Source organism: Mesocricetus auratus, unplaced genomic scaffold, assembly GCF_017639785.1.
Source record: "Mesocricetus auratus isolate SY011 unplaced genomic scaffold, BCM_Maur_2.0 Super-Scaffold_100031, whole genome shotgun sequence".
NCBI lineage: Eukaryota > Metazoa > Chordata > Mammalia > Rodentia > Cricetidae > Mesocricetus > Mesocricetus auratus.
The window spans coordinates 3,734,892-3,760,364 of record NW_024429212.1 but is presented as its reverse complement, the minus strand read 5'-3'; the positions used below and the strand labels follow the sequence as shown (position 1 = coordinate 3,760,364).

Sequence of the window (25,473 nt, the reverse complement as noted above, 5' to 3'; positions counted from 1 at the left end):
CAGGTAAGAAGAAAGTCACAGATATTGATATGGAGTACAGCGTCCTAGGGAAAGCCTTGGAGATAGAGGGTGGAATGCTGTGGAGACTCTATGAGTAGAAATGAAAACACATTTTCACACACTGCCAAGGCATAGTCAGATGGCAGGTAATACACATGTGACAAAGTACACGCTTACTTATGCAGAAATCTTTGTATGGATACCCACATGCCCTCATCCTTTGGACAGTGTCAGGGGAAGCCATTGGTCTCCACAGGGACAATGTCTGTTAAGATGTCTTATCCTGACTCTCTGTCACATCCAGTTCTCTGTAAACACTAGACATCTTGCTTGTCTTGAATATTTCAATTTTTCACCTTTCAAGAATCTTCCCAAACCAGTTCTCTAAGCACCCCATACTCATTCCTAGGTACCCACCAGGGTTTGCCCTACAGTCAACAATCAGGCTGTAACCCATTCACATCCTAGTAGAGCAATTGCTTCTAGAGAGCCTGGCATTTGTGAACTGTCAGTGTCTCAAGTAAATACTGCACTATCCCTCTAATGAAAAGCCATCTGTTATTCCATTTCCTATTTATTCAGGCTCTTGACAGTCTCCACTCTTGGTCTTTTATTGAATTCAAAGGGATCCTTATCAAAGTCCTGCAGTCTAGAATGAAAATTCTGTGATAGTGTTCCCAAATTCCTGTCCATGCCACTCCCCACCATTTCCCATCCTGCAGAAATGGAAGACAAATGCCAGGTCCTATCACTAGCTTTTACACTATTTTATATTCTATGTAACATGCTTCCATCTCTATGGCAAGCACTGTTAATAAATCATGGAATTTTCTTTCATGAGACAGACACAGCTGACCTCTGTGGCCAGCCTCAACATGGGGGATTCATAACACTCTTGTGAGAAAACCTTCATTTGCACACTTTGTCCAGCCATATCAGAGGAGATGACTCTGCACATACATACTCACTATTACTTTAATCGTGAGCCACATTTTGTGGTACTCAGTCTGCACTAAGCATGGACAGGGGAAATGCATCATTTAATTTGTCACAAGATGCAGGGAAATGATGCTTTCTTGGGGGAAATGTCTGAGATAGGTTGTAAGTGAAGGAGCTGTGAATGATAGAGCTGTGAGTGATGATAGAGCTGTGAGTGTTGATAGAACTGTGAGTGATGATAGAGCTGTGAGTGATGATAGAGCTGTGAGTGATAGAGCTGAGTGATGATAGAGCTGAGAGTGATAGAGCTGAGTGATGATAGAGCTGAGAGTGATGATAGAGCTGAGAGTGATGATAGAGCTGTGAGTGATGATAGAGCTGTGAGTGATGATAGAGCTGCGGGTGATAGAGCTGTGAGTGATGATAGAGCTGTGAGTGATGATAGAGCTGAGAGTGATAGAGCTGAGTGATGATAGAGCTGAGTGATGATAGAGCTGTGAGTGATAGAGCTGAGTGATGATAGAGCTGTGAGTGATAGAGCTGAGTGATGATAGAGCTGAGAGTGATGATAGAGCTGTGAGTGATGATAGAGCTGTGAGTGATGATAGAGCTGAGAGTGATGATAGAGCTGTGAGTGATGATAGAGCTGTGAGTGATGATAGAGCTGCGGGTGATAGAGCTGTGAGTGATGATAGAGCTGAGAGTGATAGAGCTGAGTGATGATAGAGCTGAGTGATGATAGAGCTGAGAGTGATAGAGCTGAGTGATGATAGAGCTGAGAGTGATGATAGAGCTGAGAGTGATGATAGAGCTGTGAGTGATGATAGAGCTGTGAGTGATGATAGAGCTGCGGGTGATAGAGCTGAGTGATGATAGAGCTGAGTGATGATAGAGCTGAGTGATGATAGAGCTGAGTGATGATAGAGCTGTGAGTGATGATAGAGCTGCGGGTGATAGAGCTGCGGGTGATAGAGCTGAGGGTGATAGAGCTGTGAGTGATGATAGAGCTGAGAGTGATGATATAGCTGAGAGTGATGATAGAGCTGCACTTTGAATTATGGCCTGAGCTTGACTGCTCCCATCATTTCAAAGGTTGGAAGACATCAATCAACTCATTAGTCAGAAGTAGTCTGCAATTGACTTATTCACAACTCAGCCACTAAAAATGGATGGAAAAATTAAAGATGAATACAACAGGACCAATTATATATGGCCCAAGAGAACAGGATGGTTCCACACAGAAAGCTATCAGACCATACAGTCTATTACCGTAAGGAACCGGAAGCTGCCACCTGCTTGACCTCTTAAGTATGTTGACAAGTCAGCAAGTGCTCTCTGAAAACCCAGTGAGAAGTGTAAGTCAGTGTTGGCTTCAAATGGGAGTTCCTTTTCCAACAAGGACCTCTTGTAATGCACTAAGGAAGGGATTCAAGCCAGCATATTCATTTACTGCTTCAAACAAAACTGGTGAGGCACTGTCTGTTCTGCAACTATAGATCAGGAAGCCAAACCTCAGGCAAGAACACTTGCAGGTCCACACCCTTAGGAAAGCCTCCCTCACTAAATCACAGGAGCAACACACTTGTCTTAAAGAGAAGTCAGCTACTTCAAATCAGTCAGATGAGTTGGCTCCATCCTTATCCATGGCCAATGGAATGAACCACACTTTACAATTTGCCTGGTGGGATTAGGAAGTCTGTGTGAAATAGGCCTTATGTACCCACATGTATGTGCAGTTTAGAGTGTGGTTCACACATGCCTACAATCTATGTTCATATGCACTCACACACACACACACACACACAGAGAGAGAGAGAGAGAGAGAGAGAGAGCACAAAGGACATCGTATGTAATTTCCTAGTTATCATTTGTAATTTTGCACTTAGATTTCCATTTACATTTCTAAATAAATCTACATCTCTACAGCTACTGAGGTAATTCTCTGGACAGAAGAGTTTTATAGAAGTAAATTTGCATAGAAAATGAAGTCAAGGGTCACAATTAACCCATGTGATTTATGTCTATAAGTAAAAATAATGTTATGACTTAATAAATACATCAATTAACTAACACTCCAGGGTTTCAAATATAATCCTTGGCTTTTGAAAGGAATTCTTTGTTATTAACTTTTTAAAGGTGAGGATCCAGGACCTTCAGGAAGATGATATCTCTGGAAGCAGGCAGTGTTTGGCAGACAAGGTCATAGAGGTAACTGATTCTCAGATGTTCACAATCAGGTCTCCTTGGGTAGCATCATCTGCAGGTACTCAACCATAATAAAAGAGTACCATAAGAAGAACCTCAGTGAACACAGCTCCCACATATCTTTGGCTTTCTCAATAGCCTTTAAGATACTATGAGCAAATTATGACTCTACAGAAGTTCACTGAGATATACAGATTTTGGGTCCGGTTAAATTCAGTGTGCATCAATAATTTTTAAATAAATTAGAGCTGAAAACTATACCATGACTTATTAAAGCAATGAAGTCATTAACTGCTCAAGGACATTAGTGACAAGGTCAAACTTTGTCATTCTATTGTCTAGAGGAATCACTCTAACCAAAGTCTGTCTGGTCTTCATATTTCTCTACCTTTGAATAAACTAAAATCTGACAACAGACAACAGTGGTCTATGCCATAAAAGCTTGATTATAAGAACAAAAGCTTAATTGTACAGTTTATGGGCAAGGTCACCTTCCTACTTTGTTGCCCATGAAAATGCAAACCAAGTGCAAGTAGACAACACACGAAGGCAACCCCAGTACCAAAGCTCTAGCTTGTACAAGGTTCCAAGCATCAGCTTTCAAATAAACAGCTGTGTGGGTACTGCACTGTTGGACAGGGGCAGGTTGAAAGTGTGCTCCCATTTAACTGCATCTCCAAGATAGGGCAGGAAATCTCAGCTCCCGCACAGGCTGCCCCTCAAGATGAAGATCAGTGTATTGATAATGAAACAGCTGCTTGGCAGAGTTTCTTGCTCTGAGGCAGGAAATGAAGGCTGCAGGACAAGAGATATGCTGGGTTTTATCAGGCAGGATAAAAAACCAAGACAGCTTTGCTGAGAGAAATCATTTAAAAGGTCAAGCTAAGAGAGGGAAAACAACCCTCATGCCTCAGAAACCCATAGGCTACATCTGGCCTGAAACTTCTGTCTGTCCCAGACCACCAGGATGGAAATGATATGAGATACTTGCTAAAGACAAGCCACCACAGACAAGGAGGCCTAGGTCCCAGCCGTGCCATGTGGGACCCCAGGATCCCCAGTGAGCCTGGAGGAAGGGCCCTGTGAATCCCCTTTCAGCCCCAATGACATTAGCTACCATCACACATATTGGAAGGTATAGTGTACCTCTATGCTTAAGCCTTTCAATAATCCTAAAGCCAACTATCAAAACTCCCATTTTACAGAGTTGGAAAGATAGAAGGTCACTATATAAGGAACCTAGACTTCCCCATATCTCTTGATTCCTCATTTGAGTAACATTCCTACTAACATACTGGATCCATTAAGACCAGGACCAATGCAAAGCCAATGAAAATAGCCAAAGATTTCGGTACTAGATAAATCATCTAAAGGGAATTATGTGATTTTAAATACATGGCGTAGGAAGCCACACTTGTGTTTCACTGTTCAAATTGCCCAGCTGAGTGACCTCAGTGCCACTTCATGCACTAACAGTCATAAAGGAAATACAAAGTGGTGTTTTTCCTTGTCAAAGTGTCCACCTTAGAAAGAAAACCTTTAGCACTCCTAGTAGGAAAAGCTCCTGGTAGCTCCTTAATGTTTATCTTATACTAAAGAAGAATTTCTAGAGGTGAAAGTGTAAACCCAGGTAAAGGTTCTGCTAGCGGTGTGTAACTAAAGACATACAAGCTTCATGTGTACCCGTTATTCCTTGACACAGCAGTTGTAGAAAATTCAACAGTTTATGTTCAGAGGCTGAACACAACCCTCATAAGACAAAACTATGAAAATTTCCTCAAACTCTTGATTTTAAATTAAAACGCATTACATGAAAACTTAGTTTCTATGCATCTAAAAGGCAAAATTTTAAAATGGAATCTTGAAATCAATATTCATACGCCCTAGATTAAAATGGCCAGTGAAAATAAAACAAAACATTGTGGCTCAAAGGAAGAGTGTTTAAAGTAAAATGATGAAGCAATGTTTTGGGGGGAGGTAGGGTATATTTTGAAATAATACAATGATCAGGAAAAGTTAATTTGAATGTTAATGGGATAATGCCTCTTTTTAAAATTCAAGGTAAATAATAATTAGAATAACTGTAGCCACAGCCTAGGGACTGCTGTTCATTTTCTGGATTCAGGCAGTACAGATTCACGGGAACCTTCTGCAAATGTCAGCAATGTTTGGTTTACCAATGGGAAGCTTAACTGTACCGTCATAAACCCACTGTGATGGCAAGTCTCTGCTGTCAGTCCGACTGGATTCACAATCCCAAGGTGACACACACATACCGAGTATGTTGGCAAGAGCATTTGCAGGGAGGATTGACTTAGGAGGGAGGAAGGAAGACCCGTCCTGGATATGAGTTTCCCCTCTCATGATTTGAAAGCCCAGAATGAATCAAAACACCTCTCTTTGCACCTCTGTCCAGAGGTGTGAGCAGGCAGCCCTGCCCTCTCATGATCACAGCCTACAGCTAGCACGCCATCCAGCCGGCATGGACCATATCCTCAAAACATAAGCCGAAATCAGCCTTCGAAGGTGCATTTTGTCCAGTATTTGTCACATCCATGAGCAAAGCAACAGCAACACCAAGGTTCTGTTTCTCATCAGCCCTCATGCACAATGTCACTCATTTTTGGAGAATGATTAAAATCAGCTCAATGAATGGCAACCTGGGTTGGGTGGGAAGCCTTCTCTTACCCTGGCAAAGTGGTGGGATCGAGTCCCACTGGTATACACCCACGGGGTTCCGCCTGCAGGTTGAATTGCTGTGGCCAATCATTCGATATCCAGGCTTGCAGAAGTAATGCACCTTGCTCCCCACTGCCCCTGTGGTTTTATTTAAAATGCCACCATTCTTCAGTGTAGACGTGAGGCTGCAGTAAGGAGCTGGGACAAGGAAACAGACACAAGCATTTTACAAACTGACATGGGACAGAGGGGTACTATAAACAAAATACTTCTAAAAGCTGATAAAGACGTGAAACTTCTTATAATACGTGAAATTTGAATAAAAATCTTTGCTCAAATGTAGAAAATGTAGAGCTTTAAGTTACAAAAACCTGTGCTGGCAATGAAAGCATCCCCTTTGCTGGAGACATTTTTAAACTTATAGAAGGCTATCTATTTTTACTTATTTTTTATTTTTAATTTTATTCTTGGTGCATGAGTGTTCTGCTGCACATATATGTATGTAACATGTGTGTGCTTGGTACACTTGGAGTCTTGAAGAGGGGGTCAGATCCCCTGGAACTAGAGTTGCAAATGGTTATTAGTCACCATGTGGATACAGGGAAAGGAACCAGGGTCCTCTACAAAAGCAGCAAGTGTCTTTCATCAATGAGCCATCATCTCTCTAGCTTCCTATTTAATATATAATCTTGGGGGGCCTGAGTGTTTATGTATATCACATGCAGGTAGGAAACCTCAGTGATCAGAACTCAGGAACTAGATTTACAGGCAATTGTAAGCCTTGGGATCAATGGGAACCAAACCAGGGTCCTCTGTAAGAGCCCCAATGGCTCTTAACCACTGAATAATTTCTCCAGCCTAAACAAGTGTTAGTTTTAAAGCCATACTCTTCTGTATACAGATGATTGAAAGGTCCTACATCCTATTTATGTGCTTAGTGAAATACAACAACCCACTCTCCCATCATTAGAACAGAGCCCAGGCCCACACTGGGAAGATTCCCAACATATTTATCAGGCAAATGCAATGTGCACATGTGTAGCATGTGGTTCTGTGGACCACATATTATGTGTTGCAGCACACCAGCTCACTTCTTGATGAACTTCTGATATCAGAGTCTCTCTGAAATTTAGGGGGGAATCTGTGTTAATATATACTACACAGGTCACATGCATGTGTGTATGTGCATTATGTATATACACATTAATACATGATACATGCAGGTACATCTCCATAAGAAAAACATAATGTTTCATGGCTTCCCTCCTGATATGGTTGGATAAAGGGCATCTGTTGCCCCATGGGGGGAAATGTGCCTTGCAAGATACAGAGATATTCATTAAGGTGTTTCATGTCAGCTAAATAACTTATTGTATATGACAGGGGATATATTCTGCCCACTGTGATTTCCTCTGCACTATTCGTTCTGCACATTGAAATAAACTCCAATAGGTTACAAAGTCTGATAATCCATCCTTCAGAACAAGGCTGCTAATCCAATCCCTACTCAGATGCTGTCTGGGTAACAGGCCTGAGAATATTTTTTTAATCACATTTTCAAGGGAAGAATGTCTAAATACCCTGCTCATGGTCCCTACATCACATCTCCTGCCCATTGTCCCCACTCTACAAATTTCAAAGTCTAACTGCTGGTAAGATTTCATAAATTCTTTCAACCAGAGAAGGCTGGAACCTCCCAGTCCCCAACACCCACCTTGTTCTCCCAAGGCTGATCTCTGTGCTGAAAATGCAAATCACCAACAGGAGTAAAAAGCCTTCAGATGACCTGCAACTATTATGCTGGATTCTATCTTTCCAAAGAAGATATGTCTCCAAGACTAGCACACTTACTGCTGACTGAGAGGGGCTTAGAGTTTGTGCTTCATAACTAAACTATTGCCAGGAATTCATTTCCCTGTGACCTCAGGGGGTCACAGAAACAGTGGTGTGTTTCAGATCACACTGAAGACTGTGTATGGGGTTTAACATTTCATCAATGTACTTGAAGATTTCCTCAATTTAATACAGAGAACAACATACAATGATTAAAAAATATGGAGGAAGGCTAGAATAACTCAGATTTTGACATGGAAGTACACATATGTACTTATAATATAAACATTCATAAAAATTATTGACTAGTATATAAAGTGTATGTATATTGTAAAGATAAATATATAGAGTACAATATAGATCAAGTGACATGGTAGGGACAACAGTTGATTACTGTTTGTATCATTTATTTGTTCCTAGTATTAATGCTAGTTGTGGCTGTATTACTGGAATTTGAAGGAAATGCCTTTGTTGTCTATAGCACAAATTTTTAACATTTATCCTTTCATCAAGACATTTTAAAATATTAATCAAGTTTGATAATTAATTTAGGAATCATACTCAGAGTAATTCCCCACTATGTTTTTCCTGTTGCTGGCCATTAATTGTCAGAAGTCAGATTTACTCTATAACCTAACTCTATTGTTAATGAAGGAAGGTGGACCTGAAATCCCGTTCAGTTGATGTCCAGGTCGTACTATTCACCTGCATAGCGAATCTTGAATCCTTTCTTGCTGGTTGCATGGTCTGTAGACCAGCGGAGGTATAGATGGTTACTCCTGCTGGTAAAATTGGACTGTTCTGTGTGGTTCCCACTTAGGACCACTAACAGAGGACTTTGCCCGGAAGAACCTAAATAAAACAGAAAAACAAAGCCTTTATATGTGAGTGCCTATAAAATCAGATCATTCATAGCTGTTGATGAAATCATGTCCATATGTACAATATACAGCTATTTATTTCCAAGGTGAACAATAAAATTCAAATGAAAATAATAGCAAATACAGGGAGTCATGTACATAGGTGACTAATGACATACTCTGGAAATGAATCAAATATGTCAGTGAAACTGTGGCATTTGAAAATGTGAACATAATTTTATTATTACAATGTATAATATACCTCAGATATGGAAAACTAGAAGCCTCCTTGCAATGTCAGTAGAGTAGAAGTTAAGCCAATCACTTTGGGGAACAACTTGGTGACATACAGTAAAATTGAACCTTTAATCCTATTAACTCTAGCACATAGGTACAAAAGTTATTTACATAGAAAATATGTATATTCCGGTATTGTTGCCATTGATAAACTCTGGAGCAAAACTTTTTCTAAGTGCCGAAAAGATCATGAGGATACATTAAATTTATATAGTACCCGAAATTAATAAAGTAAATATATGCATATCCATATAGATAAATTCAAGTATAGCATATAGGTGTTTGAAAGTACCCATTTGTGGATTAGTATCATAATGATTCAAAAAATTCAAATATGTTCAATATAAGAGATGCATGTGCAAAGAGATGACAGATGGCTGGGTGGGTGGATGGGTGGGTGAATAGGTGAGTAAATGGATAGATGGACAGGTGGATGGATGGATGGATGGATGGATAGATGGATGGATAGATAGTGGTTTGGAAGGTGAGTATATAAATTGATAAGTGGATGGGTGGATGGAAAGATGGGTGAATGGATGGATGGACAAGTGAGTCGAGAGATGAGGAATTAATTACAGAAAAATTCACAACAATGACCTGCTTAATTCTTTCTTTGGTATACAAGTCTCCACAGTAGAACTAGAAGGGCACCTGTGCATCAGTGGACATTCTAAATGACTCTCTGTGTCTTGCTTAGTCACAGAAGCAAGGCACAGTTAGTGTAAAAATAAGTTAAGAGTTATCATTGATATATATTTTTTATTCTGTATATTCAAAAAGTTTCAAAATATCAATATAGCAAAGTTATTAAAAGTCCATTGTGACTTCTTATGACTGCATCTCCATATCACTTGGGAGAAAAAAATCACTGTGTGGAAACAGGAATTATGTTCAGCTTCCTTTCTATTAGTGGATGAAATAACAGTGCATTGTCTTAAAAATACTACTGGCATTTCTCCTTTTCACGAGTTTACTCATGGAAAATGTGTAAGAGAATGGGAAAATGAGCCTCCTGTGGCTATTCATAATCTAAACATTATCAGGGCAAGTGACACCCCCCCTTTGAATCAAACATAGAACTTCCATTCATGAAAAAATACTGACAAATCATAACTTCACCTCCTCTTACTGGCAAACCACTTCGAGTGACTTTTCCCTAAATGAAACTGTCCATGGTTCTGTTGGAATCTGTACAAACATGTATTAAATTCCTGTTCCCAGTACCTTAGAAAGTTACTGCCCCTAGATATGTGCTCTCTAGAGAGAACTAAGTTGAAATGCATTTGCAGCCTGAACGGTAGATTATAAGAAGAAGTGACTGGGACACAGATGCACAAAGAGCCACCACATGATGACCACAGGAAGAAGACACATCTGCAGCCCAGGAGAGGCTCAGAGACACCAGCCTCACCACACTTGAGTCCTTGACTGTCATTCTCCGGGACTGAGAAAATATTCTCTGTCACAGGGACTTGGTTACAGCAATTGCAAGAATAAAACCAACCAAGCATAAACAGGTGTGGAAGTTGGTGTGGAGGCTCCCCAGAAATAATTCCTTTTGTAATGAAAGATGGTCTGCCAAGAGTGTCTGCAAAGTGTCCTGCCTACTCCCTGCAGAAGGGTCACCCCACTTTATATGTAAGATGGCAGAGGTATGACCTGTGTCAGACCTGCTCATGGCTGGTAAACAATATCATGTACCTTCCAAAACACGATACTGCTGGGAAGTTAATTATCCTGAGCTCCCTCACCATATTTTTAATGCCATTTTTACTGGCAGAATGCAAGAGTGCATTTTCAAGAGTTGCTAATCTCCCATCAAACCCCTTACTGCTCTCCGTCTGTTCTCTGCCTAAATCATAGTGTTTAGGCCTGTCTTGGAAAGCAACCCTCTGTTGGGTCTAAAAATGCCCGGATGCAAGACCTAGTGGAACTTCCTGAGCCTGGCTAGAGTTTCACAACCTGTCTTTGGCCTATCACTTCCACATAGGAGTGACTCAGCAAAACTGCCTCTGCCCAGCTACTGCTAATGTGGTGAAATATTATTGGTCCTTACACCTCACCCCATGCTGAGGGCTCAACCCACTTCCTCAGCCTTATAAAGTATCTGCCTGATGCAATAAAGAGTGAGCTTGCTTTGACAAGTCTCCCTACTCAGTGTGGTTCACTCAGGTGACTAGAAGGGGGGTCTTGGTGGTGGACACTCTCCATCCCGCTCAGCCCCAGGAAGAGACTGGCTGGACTGGCCCTTCCCCAGCCCTACCTGCCAGAGGACCTGGCATTCCTCTACGTAGCATATTTCAAAAATAGCCTCGAAAAGAGAAGTGCAGGCCCATTTCCCAGGATAGTCAATGATGTGTCTCAGCAGCCAACTATGACTGGAATTCAGACACCATTCTTCTGTGAGTTTTATGATGATGAAGAAATTGTGGGAAAGCCACACTTGAGCCACAGAGAATAATCTAATCTGAGCAAATGGTGCTCAGAGCTAGTATGTTCAGCCTACTCCTGCTCAGCTCAGGAAGTATAAAATAGCATCTGTGCGGATACTGTGTGTAGCTCAGAGAAAATGCCATAATTTACAAAAGTTCTCCATACATAACTCTGACCTTTCCCTTTATAGAAAAATATCTGCAATCAGAGCAATGCAAGTCATGGGCCTCTGTTAACTTGACAGATTCTGCTATTGTCGTTTTTCTGGTGTACGCTCTAGCTCTTGATCTTGGTCATGGCCTGGCTGTATTGAGACAATACTAAACTGCAAGAAGTTAGTGCAAAACTGTTGATCAGGATTTTGCTCCTGAAGGTTCAGAAGCATGCATTATTGTGTCCTATATCCCAATCCAAGTTTGCAACAATTCCACATCAGTTCTTACTTAGGATTCATATAGGTATATATAAGGATTCAGGCATTATGCTGGCCTGCCCCTGTCACCTGGCAGAATGCACTCAGGCAGTATCCTGGTCAGCCCAGGTTCCATAGTTGCCTAGTCTGCAGGCAGGTGCAAAGGACTCCTTTAAAAAGAAAGACTTATGCTTTCTTTCTGCTCTCTTTCCTGCTGTTTCCCTGGGGCAGGCAGGACTTTTCCTGTCTCCCTCTTCTCTTCATCCTCTCTCTGTCTCTGTATCTCTTTATTCCTTTTCTCTTTTCCTTCCCTCCCTTTCCATTTCTAATAAAACTTCTCACCAAGCTCTGTCTGCCTGCCATGTTTGTCCCTCCACCTCAATCACCCTTGCCTGCCATGGAATCTGCCAAGGTCCCCCACGCTTTATCCTAACAATGTATACCTGTACTTGTGCACACACACACAGAGACAAGAGCCGTATGTCATTGTTTACCTTAGTATGTATTCTGTTTGGTTGCTGTCTCTAGGAATTCTACTGACAGTTTCATTTCTAGTGGAGCAATCTGTAGAACATGATTCCACTGGATAGATCCACACAAGTGATTTACTTATTTCTCACACTCCATCAAGTGAGTGATGGTAATGGAGACACCCAAAACCAATTAAAGTCATTTTCATCACTGAATAGTTTATGGCTAAGCTGAACCCAATGGCAAATCCATGGGAACACGAGAAAACCCTCTGATCTTGGGCACACACAGGTGGATTCAACTCTACTCTCCTGGGAAATGGTAAAGCTCCTGAATCACTGGTCGTGGTTCCATCTCAGCTGATGACCCAGCTACCTACACTTCTGTATTAAGGTGCTCATGAGAGCTGCACAAAACCACAACACTAGTGTTGAAAGCAGCATTGTTGGGCATCAAATTCATCCCATTTTTCTGTATAAAGTAACTATGTAAAGACATTGGTAATGTTTACCACCTCAGTGTCTGTGTGAGGCATTCATTTCATGCATTGTTAGAAAAGTAGACATTTGAAATGATAAAGGTCTTCTAGAACTCTTAATTGTCCTGTAGTACCTAGCAAATCCTGGACACATGTGTACACACACACACACACACACACACACACACACACACGCACACTCACCTACAGTAAAACTGTAACATAGACAACACAACAGTATTATTTGAAGGTCCCCTGATATTTGAGAAAGTTCAAGTCCTATCATGACTCATTTGTGCTATGGTTGTTATGAGAAGATGTAATTAGACAAATCTGACCCATCTGGACACTGAGACATTAAGATGGTGTTTTCATTAATGATGCTCAGGGCACTGAGACACACACATTGAAGAGGCTTACCATCAAATACTTCCAGTGCATCAAATTGCCTTTCACTTTGAAATGTGTCCACAAAGAGGGTAATGTTAAAGTTTGGCTCCACTTTAATACTCCAAGCACATGTCTGGGAGTTAAAATAGTTGCCTGGATACCCCGGACTGAGGATCACCCCAGAAGATTCGGTTCGCACTTCATTTGCTGGGCATTGTGCTAAAGAGAAAAGAGACAGTTAGAGGTCCGCTTAATACAATGAACCCAGTATTGATGGCATGGATTCTGTCTTTATACACACGAGCCCATGAGAGCAGAAGACAGTTTGTTGAGCTCTGACTACATTTAATACAGGACAAAGACACCTAAGAGCGAGGTAGTCATGATGTGTAGAGCATGCTTTCACTGAGTCTACACAGCACTCACCAGTGCACCTCTGGAGCACAGCAACCCAATGTAAAAATAAGGGTATAAATCACATCTTCAGTACAAATAACAAAATGTGGCTCTTTATAAAAAAATTTCCACTTCGTCCTGACCCTTGTTATATATTGATAAATTAAAATCTAAATATTTGTTTGACCATTTATGTATGAAATGAATCAGAAAAACACTGTCAAAACCTACCCAGGATTGTTTGCAACAATTTTCAGCAGAACCCATAATTCCTAAAGTAAAAATTCTCTTACTAAAACACTAAGATATTACAAGTTTGGTGACACTTTTTCTCCTCATCCTTCTATTTTGATCCAGCTACTTCCAGGCCAATTGAAAATTTTTAAATGTAAAATCACCAAGAGTTCCTTAATGTTATATCTTGTTGCTGAATTAAATTATATTATAGAAATGCTTTCTCATAGAGTACGAAGGGACCCTGATCAGCCATAGCACATAAAAATCAATACACCACCATGACTCATAGAGTTCAAGCATATCAGTAACCAGGTCTTCCCAAAGACAATGAGCATTTGTCAAAAATGAAAATCTCATTTAGTGGGGTTTCCCATTTTAATGAGTTGATTGTGTGTTATTTATACATAAATTTCAAAATGAACTTATTTATATATACACTTTCCAAAACAGGTGGAAAAAGCAGCTTTTAAGGTATGTCACACCTAAATATTGTCTTTGAAGGTTGCCCATTCAGTGGGAGAGTCTAACTGAAAAGTACCTTAAAGCTCAGTAGACTTTTAGACAAAAACATAAGCAATTAAATCTACAACAGAGTCCTTTAAAATATAATATAGAACAAAGTCCTAAGATATTCACAGTATAAACTAATTACAGTAATATCACTGAAACTAATTCCAAAAGGAAGTCATGGACAGACTCAGTAAAAAGTCCTGATTTCCTTAACAAAGAAACAAAAGAATTAATAGAAGTTATGACCCAACTGGGTTTAACAGACATCTATAGAACATTCCACCCAAATACAAAGGGATATACCTTCTTCTCGGCACCATATGGAACCTTCTCTAAAATTTACCACATAATAGGAAACATAGCAAATCTCCACAGATACAAAAAAATTGGAATAACCCCCTGCATCTTATCAGACCACCATGCATTAACCTTAGAATTCAACAATAACACAATTCACAGAAACCCTACAAACTCATGGAGATTGAACAATGCACAATTACACCATCCCTGGGTAAAGGAACAAATAAAAAAAGAAACTAAAGACTTCCTCAGCCGGGCGTTGGTGGCGCACGCCTTTAATCCCAGCACTTGGGAGGCAGAGGCAGGCGGATCTCTGTGAGTTCGAGGCCAGCCTGGTCTACAAGAGCTAGTTCCAGGGCAGCATCCAAAGCCACAGAGAAACCCTGTCTCGAAAAACCAAAAAAAAAAAAAAAAGACTTCCTCGATTTCAATGAGAATGAAGACACAACATACACAAACTTATGGGACACTTTGAAAGCAGTGCTGAGAGGAAAGCTTATAGCACTAAGTGCCCACATGAAAAAACTGGAGAACAGTCATACTAGAGAATTAATAGCACAGCTGAATGTTCTAGAACAAAGAGAAACAAACTCCCCCAGGAGGAGCAGACATCAGGAAATAATCAAATTGAGGGCTGAAATCAACCAAGTAGAAACCAGGAAAACACTGAGAAGAATCAATGAAACAAAGAGTTGGTTCTTTGAGAAAATCAACAAAATAGACAAACCTCTGTCCAAACTAACCAAAAGACAGAGAGAGAGCAAATTAACAAAATCAGGGATGAAAAAGGGGATATAACAACGGACTCTGAGGAAATCAAGAGAATCATCAGGGCATACTTTGAAAATCTGTACTCCACAAAATTTGAAAATTTAAAGGAAATGGACAATTTCCTGGATAGATATCACTTTCCAAAACTAAATCAAGAACAGATAAACGATCTAAACAGACCTATAACCCCTAATGAAATAGAAGCAGTCATCAAATGTCTCCCAAACAAAAAAAGCCCAGGCCCAGATGGCTTCAGTGCAGAATTCTACCAGAAATTCAAAGAAGAGCTCATTCCAATACTCGTCAAAGTATTCCACACAATAGAAGCAGGAGGCTCACTGCCAAACTCTTTCTACGAGGCTACAATTACCTTGATACCCAAGCCACACAAAGACACAACTAAGAAAGAGAGCTATAGACCAATTTCCCTCATGAACATTGATGCAAAAATACTCAATAAAATACTCGCAAACCGGATCCAAGAACACATCAGAAAAATCATCCACCATGATCAAGTAGGCTTCATTCCAGGAATGCAGGGATGGTTCAACATTAGAAAATCTATCAATGTAATCCACCATATTAACAATCTGCGAAAGAAAAACCACATGATCATCTCACTAGATGCTGAAAAAGCCTTTGACAAAATCCAGCACCCCTTCATGATAAAGGTCCTAGAGAGATCAGGGATAACAGGAACGTACCTGAATATAATAAAAGCAATATACAGTAAACCAACAGCTAACATCAAACTAAATGGAGAGAAACTCAAAGCAATTCCTCTAAAATCAGGCTGTCCACTCTCTCCATATCTCTTCAATATTGTGCTTGAAGTTCTAGCTACAGCAATAAGACAACAAAAGGAGATAAAGGGGATACAAATAGGAAAAGAAGAAGTCAAACTTTCACTATTTGCAGATGATATGATAGTTTACATAAGTGACCCAAAAAACTCCGCAAGGTTACTCCTAGAGCTGATAAACACCTTCAGCAATGTGGCAGGATACAAGGTAAACTCAAAAAAATCAGTGGCCCTATTATATACAGATGATGAAGTGACTGAGAAAGAAATCAGAGAAACATCACCCTTTACAATAGCCAAAAACAGCATCAAATATCTGGGGATAATGTTAACCAAGGAAGTGAAAGACCTGTGTATCAAGAACTTTGTGTCTTTAAAGAAAGAAATCAAAGAAGATACCAGAAAATGGAAAGATCTCCCATGTTCTTGGATTGGTAGGATCAACATAATAAAAATGGCAATCTTGCCAAAAGCAGTCTATAGATTCAATGCAATCCCTATCAAAATTCCATCACAATTCTTCAAGGACCTGGAAAGAACATTAATCAACTTTATATGGAAAAACAAAAGGCCCAGGATAGCCAAAACATCCCTATACAATAAAGGAACTTCAGGAGGCATCACTATACCTGACTTCAAGCTCTATTATAGAGCTATAGTCCTGAAAACAGCTTGGTATTGGCACAAAAATAGGCAGGTAGACCAATGGAACCGAATTGAAAGCCCTAATTTTAACCCACACACCTATGAGCACTTGATTTTTGACAAAGAAGCTAAAACTGTACAATGGAAAAAAGAAAGCATCTTCCACAAATGGTGCTGGCATAACTGGGTACTGGTATGCAGAAGACTGCAGATAGATCCAGGTCTATCACCTTGTACAAAACTTGAGTCCAAATGGATCAAAGATCTCAACATAAATCCAGCCACACTGAAACTTTTAGAAGAGAAAGTGGGAGATACTCTTCAACGAGTTGGTACAGGAGACCACTTCCTAAACATAACACCAGTGGCACAGGCACTGAGATCGACAATTAACAAATGGGACCTTCTGAAACTAAAAAGCTTCTGTAAGGCAAAGGACACAGTCAAAAAGACAAAAAGGCAGGCCACAGAATGGGAATAGATATTCACTAACCCTACATCTGACAGAGGGCTAATCTCCGAAATTTACAAAGAACTCAAGAAACAAGTCTCCAAAACACCAAAGGATCTACTTGAAAGGTGGAGTACAGAGCTAAATAGAGAATTCTCAGTAGAGGAGGCTAAAATGGCCAAGAGACACTTAAGAAAGTGCTCAACATCCTTAGCCATCAGGGAAATGCAAATCAAAACAACTCTGAGATAACATCTTACTCCTGTCAGAATGGCTAGAATCAAAAACACCGAAGACAATTTATGCTGGAGAGGATGTGGAGAGAGAGGAACACTCCTCCACTGCTGGTGGGAGTGCCGACTCATACAGCCTCTTTGGAAATCAGTATGGCGATTCCTCAGGAAAATGGGAATTAATCTACCACTAGACCCAGCAATTCCACTCTTAGGCATATATCCAAATGAGGCAGGTTCATACAACAAGGGCATCTGCTCCACTATGTTCATATTACAGCATTGTTTGTAATAGCCAGAACCTGGAAGTAACCTAGATGCCCCTCAACTGAAGAGTGGATAGAGAAAATGTGGTACATTTACACAATGGAGTATTACTCAGCAGAAAAAAACAATGGAATCTTGAAATTCGCAGGGAAATGGATAGCACTGAAAGAAACCATCCTGAGTGAGGTAACCCAGTCGCAAAAAGACAAACATGGTATGTACTCACTCATATATGGATTTTAGACATGGATCAGGATAGTGCCAGTCTGCACTTCCACTGATAGTCTGGGAAACAGGAAACAGCCTAAAAGATATGCATATATGCATAGTACCCAAGAGAAGAGGATGGAGACAAGATCCCCTGAATGGATGGGGAACACGGCGAGGGGTGGGGGGGATTGGGACCTGGGAAGAAGGGAGGGGGTGAAGAGGAAGGGAGTTGGTCATGGGGGAACAGGGGGTTGAGGGGGTGGGGGTAGAATAGGGGGAAGAGGGAATCATAGGTTCGAAGACAGATCAGGCACCAGAGTGACCTCGAGTGATCTAAAGGGATAACACCAATTGGCAAGCTAAGCAATAGTGGAGGGACCCCCTCAAATGCCCATCCCTGATAATGAACTTGATGTCTATAACCATCCGGGAGCCTTCATCCTGTGACTGATGGAAGCAGAGGCAAACACACAATTAATCACTGAACTGAACCCAAGGACCCCAGTGACAGAGAGGAGTGATGAGCAAATTGGCAAAGAATGGGCTGGCAAAACCAGCAGAGACAGCTGAACTGAACAGGGGAGAGCTCTTGGACCCCAGACCAACAGTGGGGAGGCCAGCATGGGACTGATCTGGACCCCCCCAAATGTGAGTGTCAGTGAGAAGGCCTGGGCAACCTATGGGGCCCTGAGCTGTGGATCAGTGTCTATCCCTGGTATACAAACTGTCTTCGTGTGCCTATAGCACAAAGAGCGATGCTCTCTCAGCCTGGACTCTTAGGGGAGTGCCTGGACCCTACCAAGAGTAAAATGACAGACTCTATATATCCCCTATGGGGAAGGATTTGGCAATAGTGTGGGAGGGAGGGGGGGAAGGGGAGTGCGGGAGGAGGGGAGGGAGAGGGAACTGGGATTGACATGTAAAACAAGCTATTTAAAATTAAAATAAAAATGATAAAAAAGTCCTGTTTTCTGTAGTGATGGTAGTGACATTGTTAGCCATCAAATGCGGTGGTGCCTTCCAGGTATAGTGGTTTCAATGAAAACTGTTCCCATGGTTTCAAATTTTTGAATATTTGGTCCACAGTGGTGATGGTGTTTATGGAGGCTTAGGAGATACAATATGCTGGAGGAAGTATGTCACCAGAGTAGGCTTTGAGACTCTACAGCCATGCCCCATTTTCTTTTGTTTCTTTCGTTGCTTTGGGTTTGCCACAAAGATGTGATCTCTCAGTTTCCTATTCCTGCTGCCATGCTTCCCATCCATGTTGGACTCTTACTCTTCTGGAACCATAAGTCAAAATAAATTCTTTTCCATCAGTTGCTTTTGGTCTTGTTTTTTCCCTCACAATAACAGAAAAGAAACAAACAGGAGATACTCTTGCACTGACATGTCATCTGCGTTCTGTCTTCTTGTTTTAGCTAAGGCCGCAAAGAAGGGAAACAACCAGCTCAGGCCAGTGAACCCTTCAGTTTATTCTGCTAGGCAATTTAGAGTAAACTTTGTTCATTATAGCACAGAACCCAGCATGCCCAGCAGAGTTGTGTCTTCTTGCTAAGCCTTTGAACACATGCTCTATGACTTTGAGGTAAGCATGCCCAGCTATCCACCTTCCATCTTTCGTCTTGGACTATAACATCAAACTGGTCATGCTCCATAATGTATGTATGGGCTAAGTGTGCACATGAACATAACTGCACCTCATATGCTTTCCTGCAGGAATATAAATAGGTTCCTGTAATAAAACCCCCCTATGATTCTGGCCTTGGGAGACACCTTTTCTTTGGCGGTATTCCCACTTCCCCCTCACTTCCTGTAGGGAATAAGTCACTCTACTATTTTATCTTCAGTTCTACATTTTGTCTTTGTGCTCATTAAGATGCACTCCCATTCATTCAGTGACAAGATCACTTTGTAAAATTTACTTTGCCCATTGCAGGTTAGACATGGTGATATTTTAAAAAAGAACACAGCACACAGATTGGGTTTTGTGTCTCTTCACACCTGTGTGGGCCTGAGAATACAATCCCAGGACCTGCTTCCATGTTGCAATGAGAGCCAACACTTTTTCTGTCTATAAATAGAGGGTTGTAACAGCTACCCCTCAGGGTTAAGTGAGACGTGGCAGATGTAAATGTCTCTCTTAAGTAGAAGGTGCCATATGGGCGGAGGTATTATAGAAACTGGAAATGTCCTAGCTATATACCCTCCTTTTCTCAACAGGCAGGTACTACCAAGTAGAGCCTGTTCTCTGTGTTTCACTGGGGAAATACAAATCCAAGCTTCCACTTTGTATGTCCTACCACTGCAACTAGAGTTTTAAATGACACTGAACTTCAGACTATCTGGAACTAAGAAACTTTGCAGTGAGTTGCTGAATGCCACCTGGAAAGCCATCATCACCTTCAGGGCTGGGGCACAAACCAGAAATAGTCCTGAGTGGAGTCATTCTTATGCCTTCTATTCATAAAATGTTCTCTTTTGCTTAGTAAAGAAGATGAACTGAAAATACAAGCAAAGTCATTTTAGCAAGTTTCATGCCATACTTAAAGCTATTATTTTCAGACCCAAATACTAATTTAAAAATATATTTGAATATATTTTCCAAGGAGCCCAAATGTCTCTGTTTCCTTCTGTCTGCCCTCCTGTTTCCTGGGAGTTTACTCCTTCCTGGAAGCTGTTGTAAACAGTTGCCGGGGCAACTCAGTCAGCATGAAGGTTCTAATTCTCCCTTGAAACTGAGCATCTTGGCATTCCAGCAGCAATGATACATTTAGAGCACCTTGTAACTCAAAAGACATTTGAGAAAACTTCTGCTACTCCATCAGAGATATCTCCTACAGGAGTTTGCCTGCAACTGAGGCTGTCTCCTCTTAGTAGGCACATAGCACATTAAGTTTATTCATTTATTTATATTTGCTTATTTATTTATAGGGAAAATCAGTTATAAGGCTTAAAAACACAGAGTGCATTGTTTAACACATCTTGCAAGCAGGGCATCAGCAAAAATAACTTAGAGTTGGGAACTTGAACTAGGATTTCTAGTCATTAACTCCTTAGCTGGGTGTGGTGTTTGGTGCACAACTTTACTGCCATCACTCTGGAGGCAGAGGAAGGCAGATCTCTGTGAGTTCTACCAGTCTGGTGTATACAGAAGGATAGCCAGGGTGACACATAGAGACACTCAGAATAAAACAAAACAAGAACAACAAATAAAAATAAATTGACTTCTGCCAGGCAAAGGAGTGCATATTTTAAATCCCAACACTCTGTAGGATGCATCAGGAAGATCTTAGTGCAGTCAAGGCCAGTCTGGTCTAAATAGTGACCTTCGGGTAACTAGAACTTTATATGAGATACTGTCTCAAAAGCAATAAATAAATGAATAAATTTAAGTAATAAAAACAACATGGTAGACAAGGTCCTGAGTTTGAGGAGTTGGGGGGACACATGGAGTTGGAATAGGAAAGGGAAAACTGGAAATGGTATAAATACAGTGGTCATGTATGAAATTCTCAAAAAAATAAATATTAAGAAAACTAAAAACAACAACAACAACAGCAACAAAACACCTATAGACTGAGAGAACTGTGAAAACTAGTAAGACTGTAAGAAAATGGAAGACCCTGTTACCTGAAGTCTACAAGGGTCAGGGTGTGGCCATGTGGGAAGGACACTGCAATTACATGATTAAAATCATGATTTAAAATCATTTCAATAGAATCTGCATTAATCTGGAAAGGAAGGAATGGTCCCTACTCTGTGAGTGGAATAGGAAACAAATGCCATTTCTAGGCTTGTTTTAAGCCCTCCATCCTGAGAAACGTTGAGATTAAGATGTGCCTTTAAAATGTGAAGGTGAGTATAAAATGCCAAAAGTTCAATTGTATATGTTCTCTCATCTTGAGAAGAGAATCCCAAGACCATTGACACTGTGCCATTATATAGTGGAACACTCAGTGTACCCAATAAAATGACTCAGGTTTCCTGGCTCTGCCCCAGCTTGTCACCTGAGCACCTAAAGGATGATGATGCACTGTGGGTTCATCCACCGGTCCTGGAAAGTCACTCTACATGGAACAGACTAGGGTGGCTGCTCTCCAGTGTAGTAGCTTTCCAACACAGTGAGCTCTCTGCGCTGAGTGATTTTGAAGTTAACATTTTTGAGCTATGTAATGCATTTTGAACATTCAGTGGTCACTCATTCCCAAGTACAGCCCATTTTCCGGGTTGTTGGAGATGGTGCCCTGCTCTCAAGGCAACATGGGTACTTCCTCATCAAGTCACAAGACCCTGGATATTATTAGACAGCCAGACACAATCCATGCATAGGAAAGTTGGCACTTCCACAGTACAGAGAAACAGCGTGTGAGGTACACACATGAGAAAACTCTCCTGATAGTCACCAGGTACTTTTAGCCTCTTCTATAAGCAGAGAAGTAACTGGATCCCTTGTGTGTGATGGGCAAAGGAGAGAGACCTGCCAATTACTTGAGAAGCCCAGGCTGGGGCTCTGGTCCCTTCACCTAAGCTCTTCCTGCTTTTTATTTTTCTGGTGCATGGCATGGCCACAATCCAGGAAAGGGTGAATCCTGCTCCCAGGACTCCCTATCAGAACTTTGATTGTCTAAAGTAAATTGTAACTACTAGTAGTGAACTGAGATGCTGTGTCTGACCTACTTGGACTATCTATGCCTGTTTTTTCCCACTGTACTTGAAAGTGGTCCCTACTAAATTACATTTCTTAAGTGAACCAACAGGTGCAGCCTAGAAACGCTGGTCTTTTAGTGTAAAGATCTAAGTCCCAGCATATGGTCAGTTTATGTTAGAGGCACATACAAAACCTAAAGTGGATATGTTTCATTGTTTATACCTTTTACTTCCAGCATGCTAAACACCAGATCCCTAAATCCAGATGAAGTATTGACAGGTAAATTGCAAGATGCTCAGTTTGATTGAGATGGACTCAAAACATGAGGCATGTTGCAGAGATGTGGATAAGGGCTGTATCATCAGAGATGGATACCAGTTGTTCTTTAATATTTATTTAATATTTAATATTTCAATTTTTCTGTGTTTGAACATTCCCATGATTCATTGGTTGCGAAGAGTGTGACTTAGGTTTATTGTTGAGGGTAGGTCAAAGAGTCATCCAAAACCTCTTGCTGGCAGCTTGTTTACATTGTGGGATTGATTCAGCACTAACTCGGATCAAATTCAAATGCATCCCCAGAGACTATCAGACCACCTGAAGCAGCAGGATTGGACATACCTTCACAGGTGGGTGGAGAGCCTTGGAACTGTAGCTGTGAGCTGAGTTTGCACGTCAGTGTGTCACTCCCAGACAGCGTGTACCCAGGGTGGCACTGGTACTTCACGAAGTCCCCTGAAAGAATCAACCCAACATCTTGGGATCGACATTCCCAGAACATTTGATTGCTGTGGCTGTGCTAATCATCTGTGGCATTGCAGAGAGTGTCTGCATTCACCTTCTGTGTGTCTCTAAAAAGTCCTAGTTTTCAATTATTAGTTTATAAAACTTAATATTACTAAAAAGAGGCCATCTAGCTGCCCCCTTCCTTCACCAATAAGATCATTTGTCCCACTTTCCAAACACCTTACTAAATAAATGTAAACGCCATGGTTCTTCAAAATTTAAGCAAGGCTTTGGAGTGTAATGTGGGAATGGCTTCAGTCAACCCAACAAGTCTTGCCCATGATCCTGGCCAGGGCAACACCGTGATTCCAATTAGCCTAGCCATCATGAGCAGAGCAGAAACTGGATAATGTAATTTGAACAACATTCTGAAACAAAGTGCGATCACAGGAATATGAATTCTTTACTGAGTCAAATCTGGGTTCTAATAATTACACTGCCAACATAAGACTGTGGCTGGGTTCCTCAGAGGACCAGATGAGACCATGGCTAAAACCAAACCAACAGTGGCATTTCTAAATAAAAGTTTCTGAATAAAAGACTGACAATAGTTATCATTAAGTATAGCCTACAGTGACTTTTCATTTTAAGGTTATTACAGTCAAATACAGTCTAAGACAGACTCTGAAAACTTAAAAACAGTAGCAATGCCACAGAGCAAGAGACTTAAGTCATTTGATCCCTAGTCTCTGTACAAGACTGCACATGTTTTGGGACAGTTTTCCCTTATGGTTACAAGTTTGCCTAAAGTCTGAATCAGAAGAACCATGAGAAGCCAGATCCCATGGTGTGGACTGAAGGAAAGCAGAGTTGTGTTACCTATTTCAAAGTCTTCGTCTTCAGTAAGCAGGTCAGCCTGTGGCACTGCTGGGGGAGGCGGGCACCGCTTCAGCTGAAATGCTATCATGGGTTCATGAAAGACAATGACAGCTGTGGTTACCTTGGCTGAATGATCAAGTTACAAGCCTATATGCATGTGTACATCACTCTCTCCAAGGGTTCACATTGACCGTTAAATGCCTAACAACACCCGAAGCCCAAGGGCTGAAAGCATCCAATTAGAATGGTACCTACCCTCCCTCTTTTGGAAGCCACCACTGAAATTATCCCATGACAGCCTGGCTAGGTTAGCAAGCTTATCCTTCTCTTGTCCCAGAGAATGTCTTGAGGTTATGAGAGACAAGTGGCTGGTGTCCTTTCCCTTCTGTTTTTAAGGAAATTGTGAGGTTGGTGTTGCCCCATTGGTCATTATATGATGGTTTCTATGACATTTCCTTAGAGGCAGGGACACGCAGACCTTCACAAAAGTCAAACGCCTCACTATGGTCTCTACAACAGGGACTCCTTTTAGCTGTGTAGGAATGAATGAACCCCAAGTAGTTACCAACACCACCTAATAAAATGAACTGACAACAGGGGTACTGTCCACCACAAAAGGTTTCCAGGACACTCTGGCACCCACCCACATGGGGCAAACCACCAGGCTCTGAGACAGCTGGAGATAAAGCATGTGGGCATGGTGGAGAGCTTTCCTGGGACTCTATTCCCTGGCCACTGAAGTAGAAATAAACTGACCATGAAAATTGAGGACAAAGAAGCCTCCATTGGAGAAATCACTGTGGAATTTGAGCAGGACTTGGTTGGTGGAGCTGTATGCGGTCTCGAGGGCAGTATTTCCACTGAAGACTCCAAGCTGAGGTGAGTTCTGGTCAGGACCATCCCTGGGAAAGAGATGGGACCACCAGAGGAAGAAGTTCAGTGCTGTAGCTCAGACCATGCAGCCAGCTCCCCAGTATGGCCATGGAGAAGACAGGGCTGACCTATGGAGTCCAGTGTGCAGTGGCCTCCTTGGAGACACTTCTGCACTGTCAGTGACAACAACTACATCTGAAAGTTCACATGGCTGCCACTTTCTTAGCACTAATGCTTATAAAATAGGTTGACAGCTCAATTAAAATACTAAAAAATTAAATAATTCCCCTGGCACTGACTTTAGTAATAGGATGCTTGGTGTTCAGGAGAGTCACCTCCCCACATCTCTCCTTCCTTTTGCATTCTGACTGTGGGCAATTGGCACACATGAGTTGCTAGAACTGGCATTTCATGCAGCAGGTCTACACGGATCTACTATTGGTGGGACTGCTGCTGTACTGCCTTGTTGTGGAGCAGCAGCCCTCGGTGTCACATCTCCACAGCCACTAGCTCGGCTTCTCAGAA

The 25,473-nt window shown here is 41.3% G+C and overlaps 1 protein-coding gene across 1 annotated transcript in view; it reads right to left on the bottom strand.

The window, feature by feature from the left end:
- Csmd1 (CUB and Sushi multiple domains 1) overlaps positions 1-25,473 on the bottom strand; it is a 1,489,308-nt gene that overhangs the window by 75,814 nt on the left and 1,388,021 nt on the right. Inside the window, exons 44-49 of the mRNA XM_005082604.4 lie at positions 24,832-24,977; positions 24,076-24,156; positions 23,092-23,205; positions 13,028-13,216; positions 8,362-8,508; positions 5,833-6,021 (exon numbers count right to left, since the gene is read on the bottom strand). Of these exons, the coding sequence (XP_005082661.1) occupies positions 5,833-6,021; positions 8,362-8,508; positions 13,028-13,216; positions 23,092-23,205; positions 24,076-24,156; positions 24,832-24,977 (866 nt within the window). The remainder of the gene's footprint in view (positions 1-5,832; positions 6,022-8,361; positions 8,509-13,027; positions 13,217-23,091; positions 23,206-24,075; positions 24,157-24,831; positions 24,978-25,473) is intronic.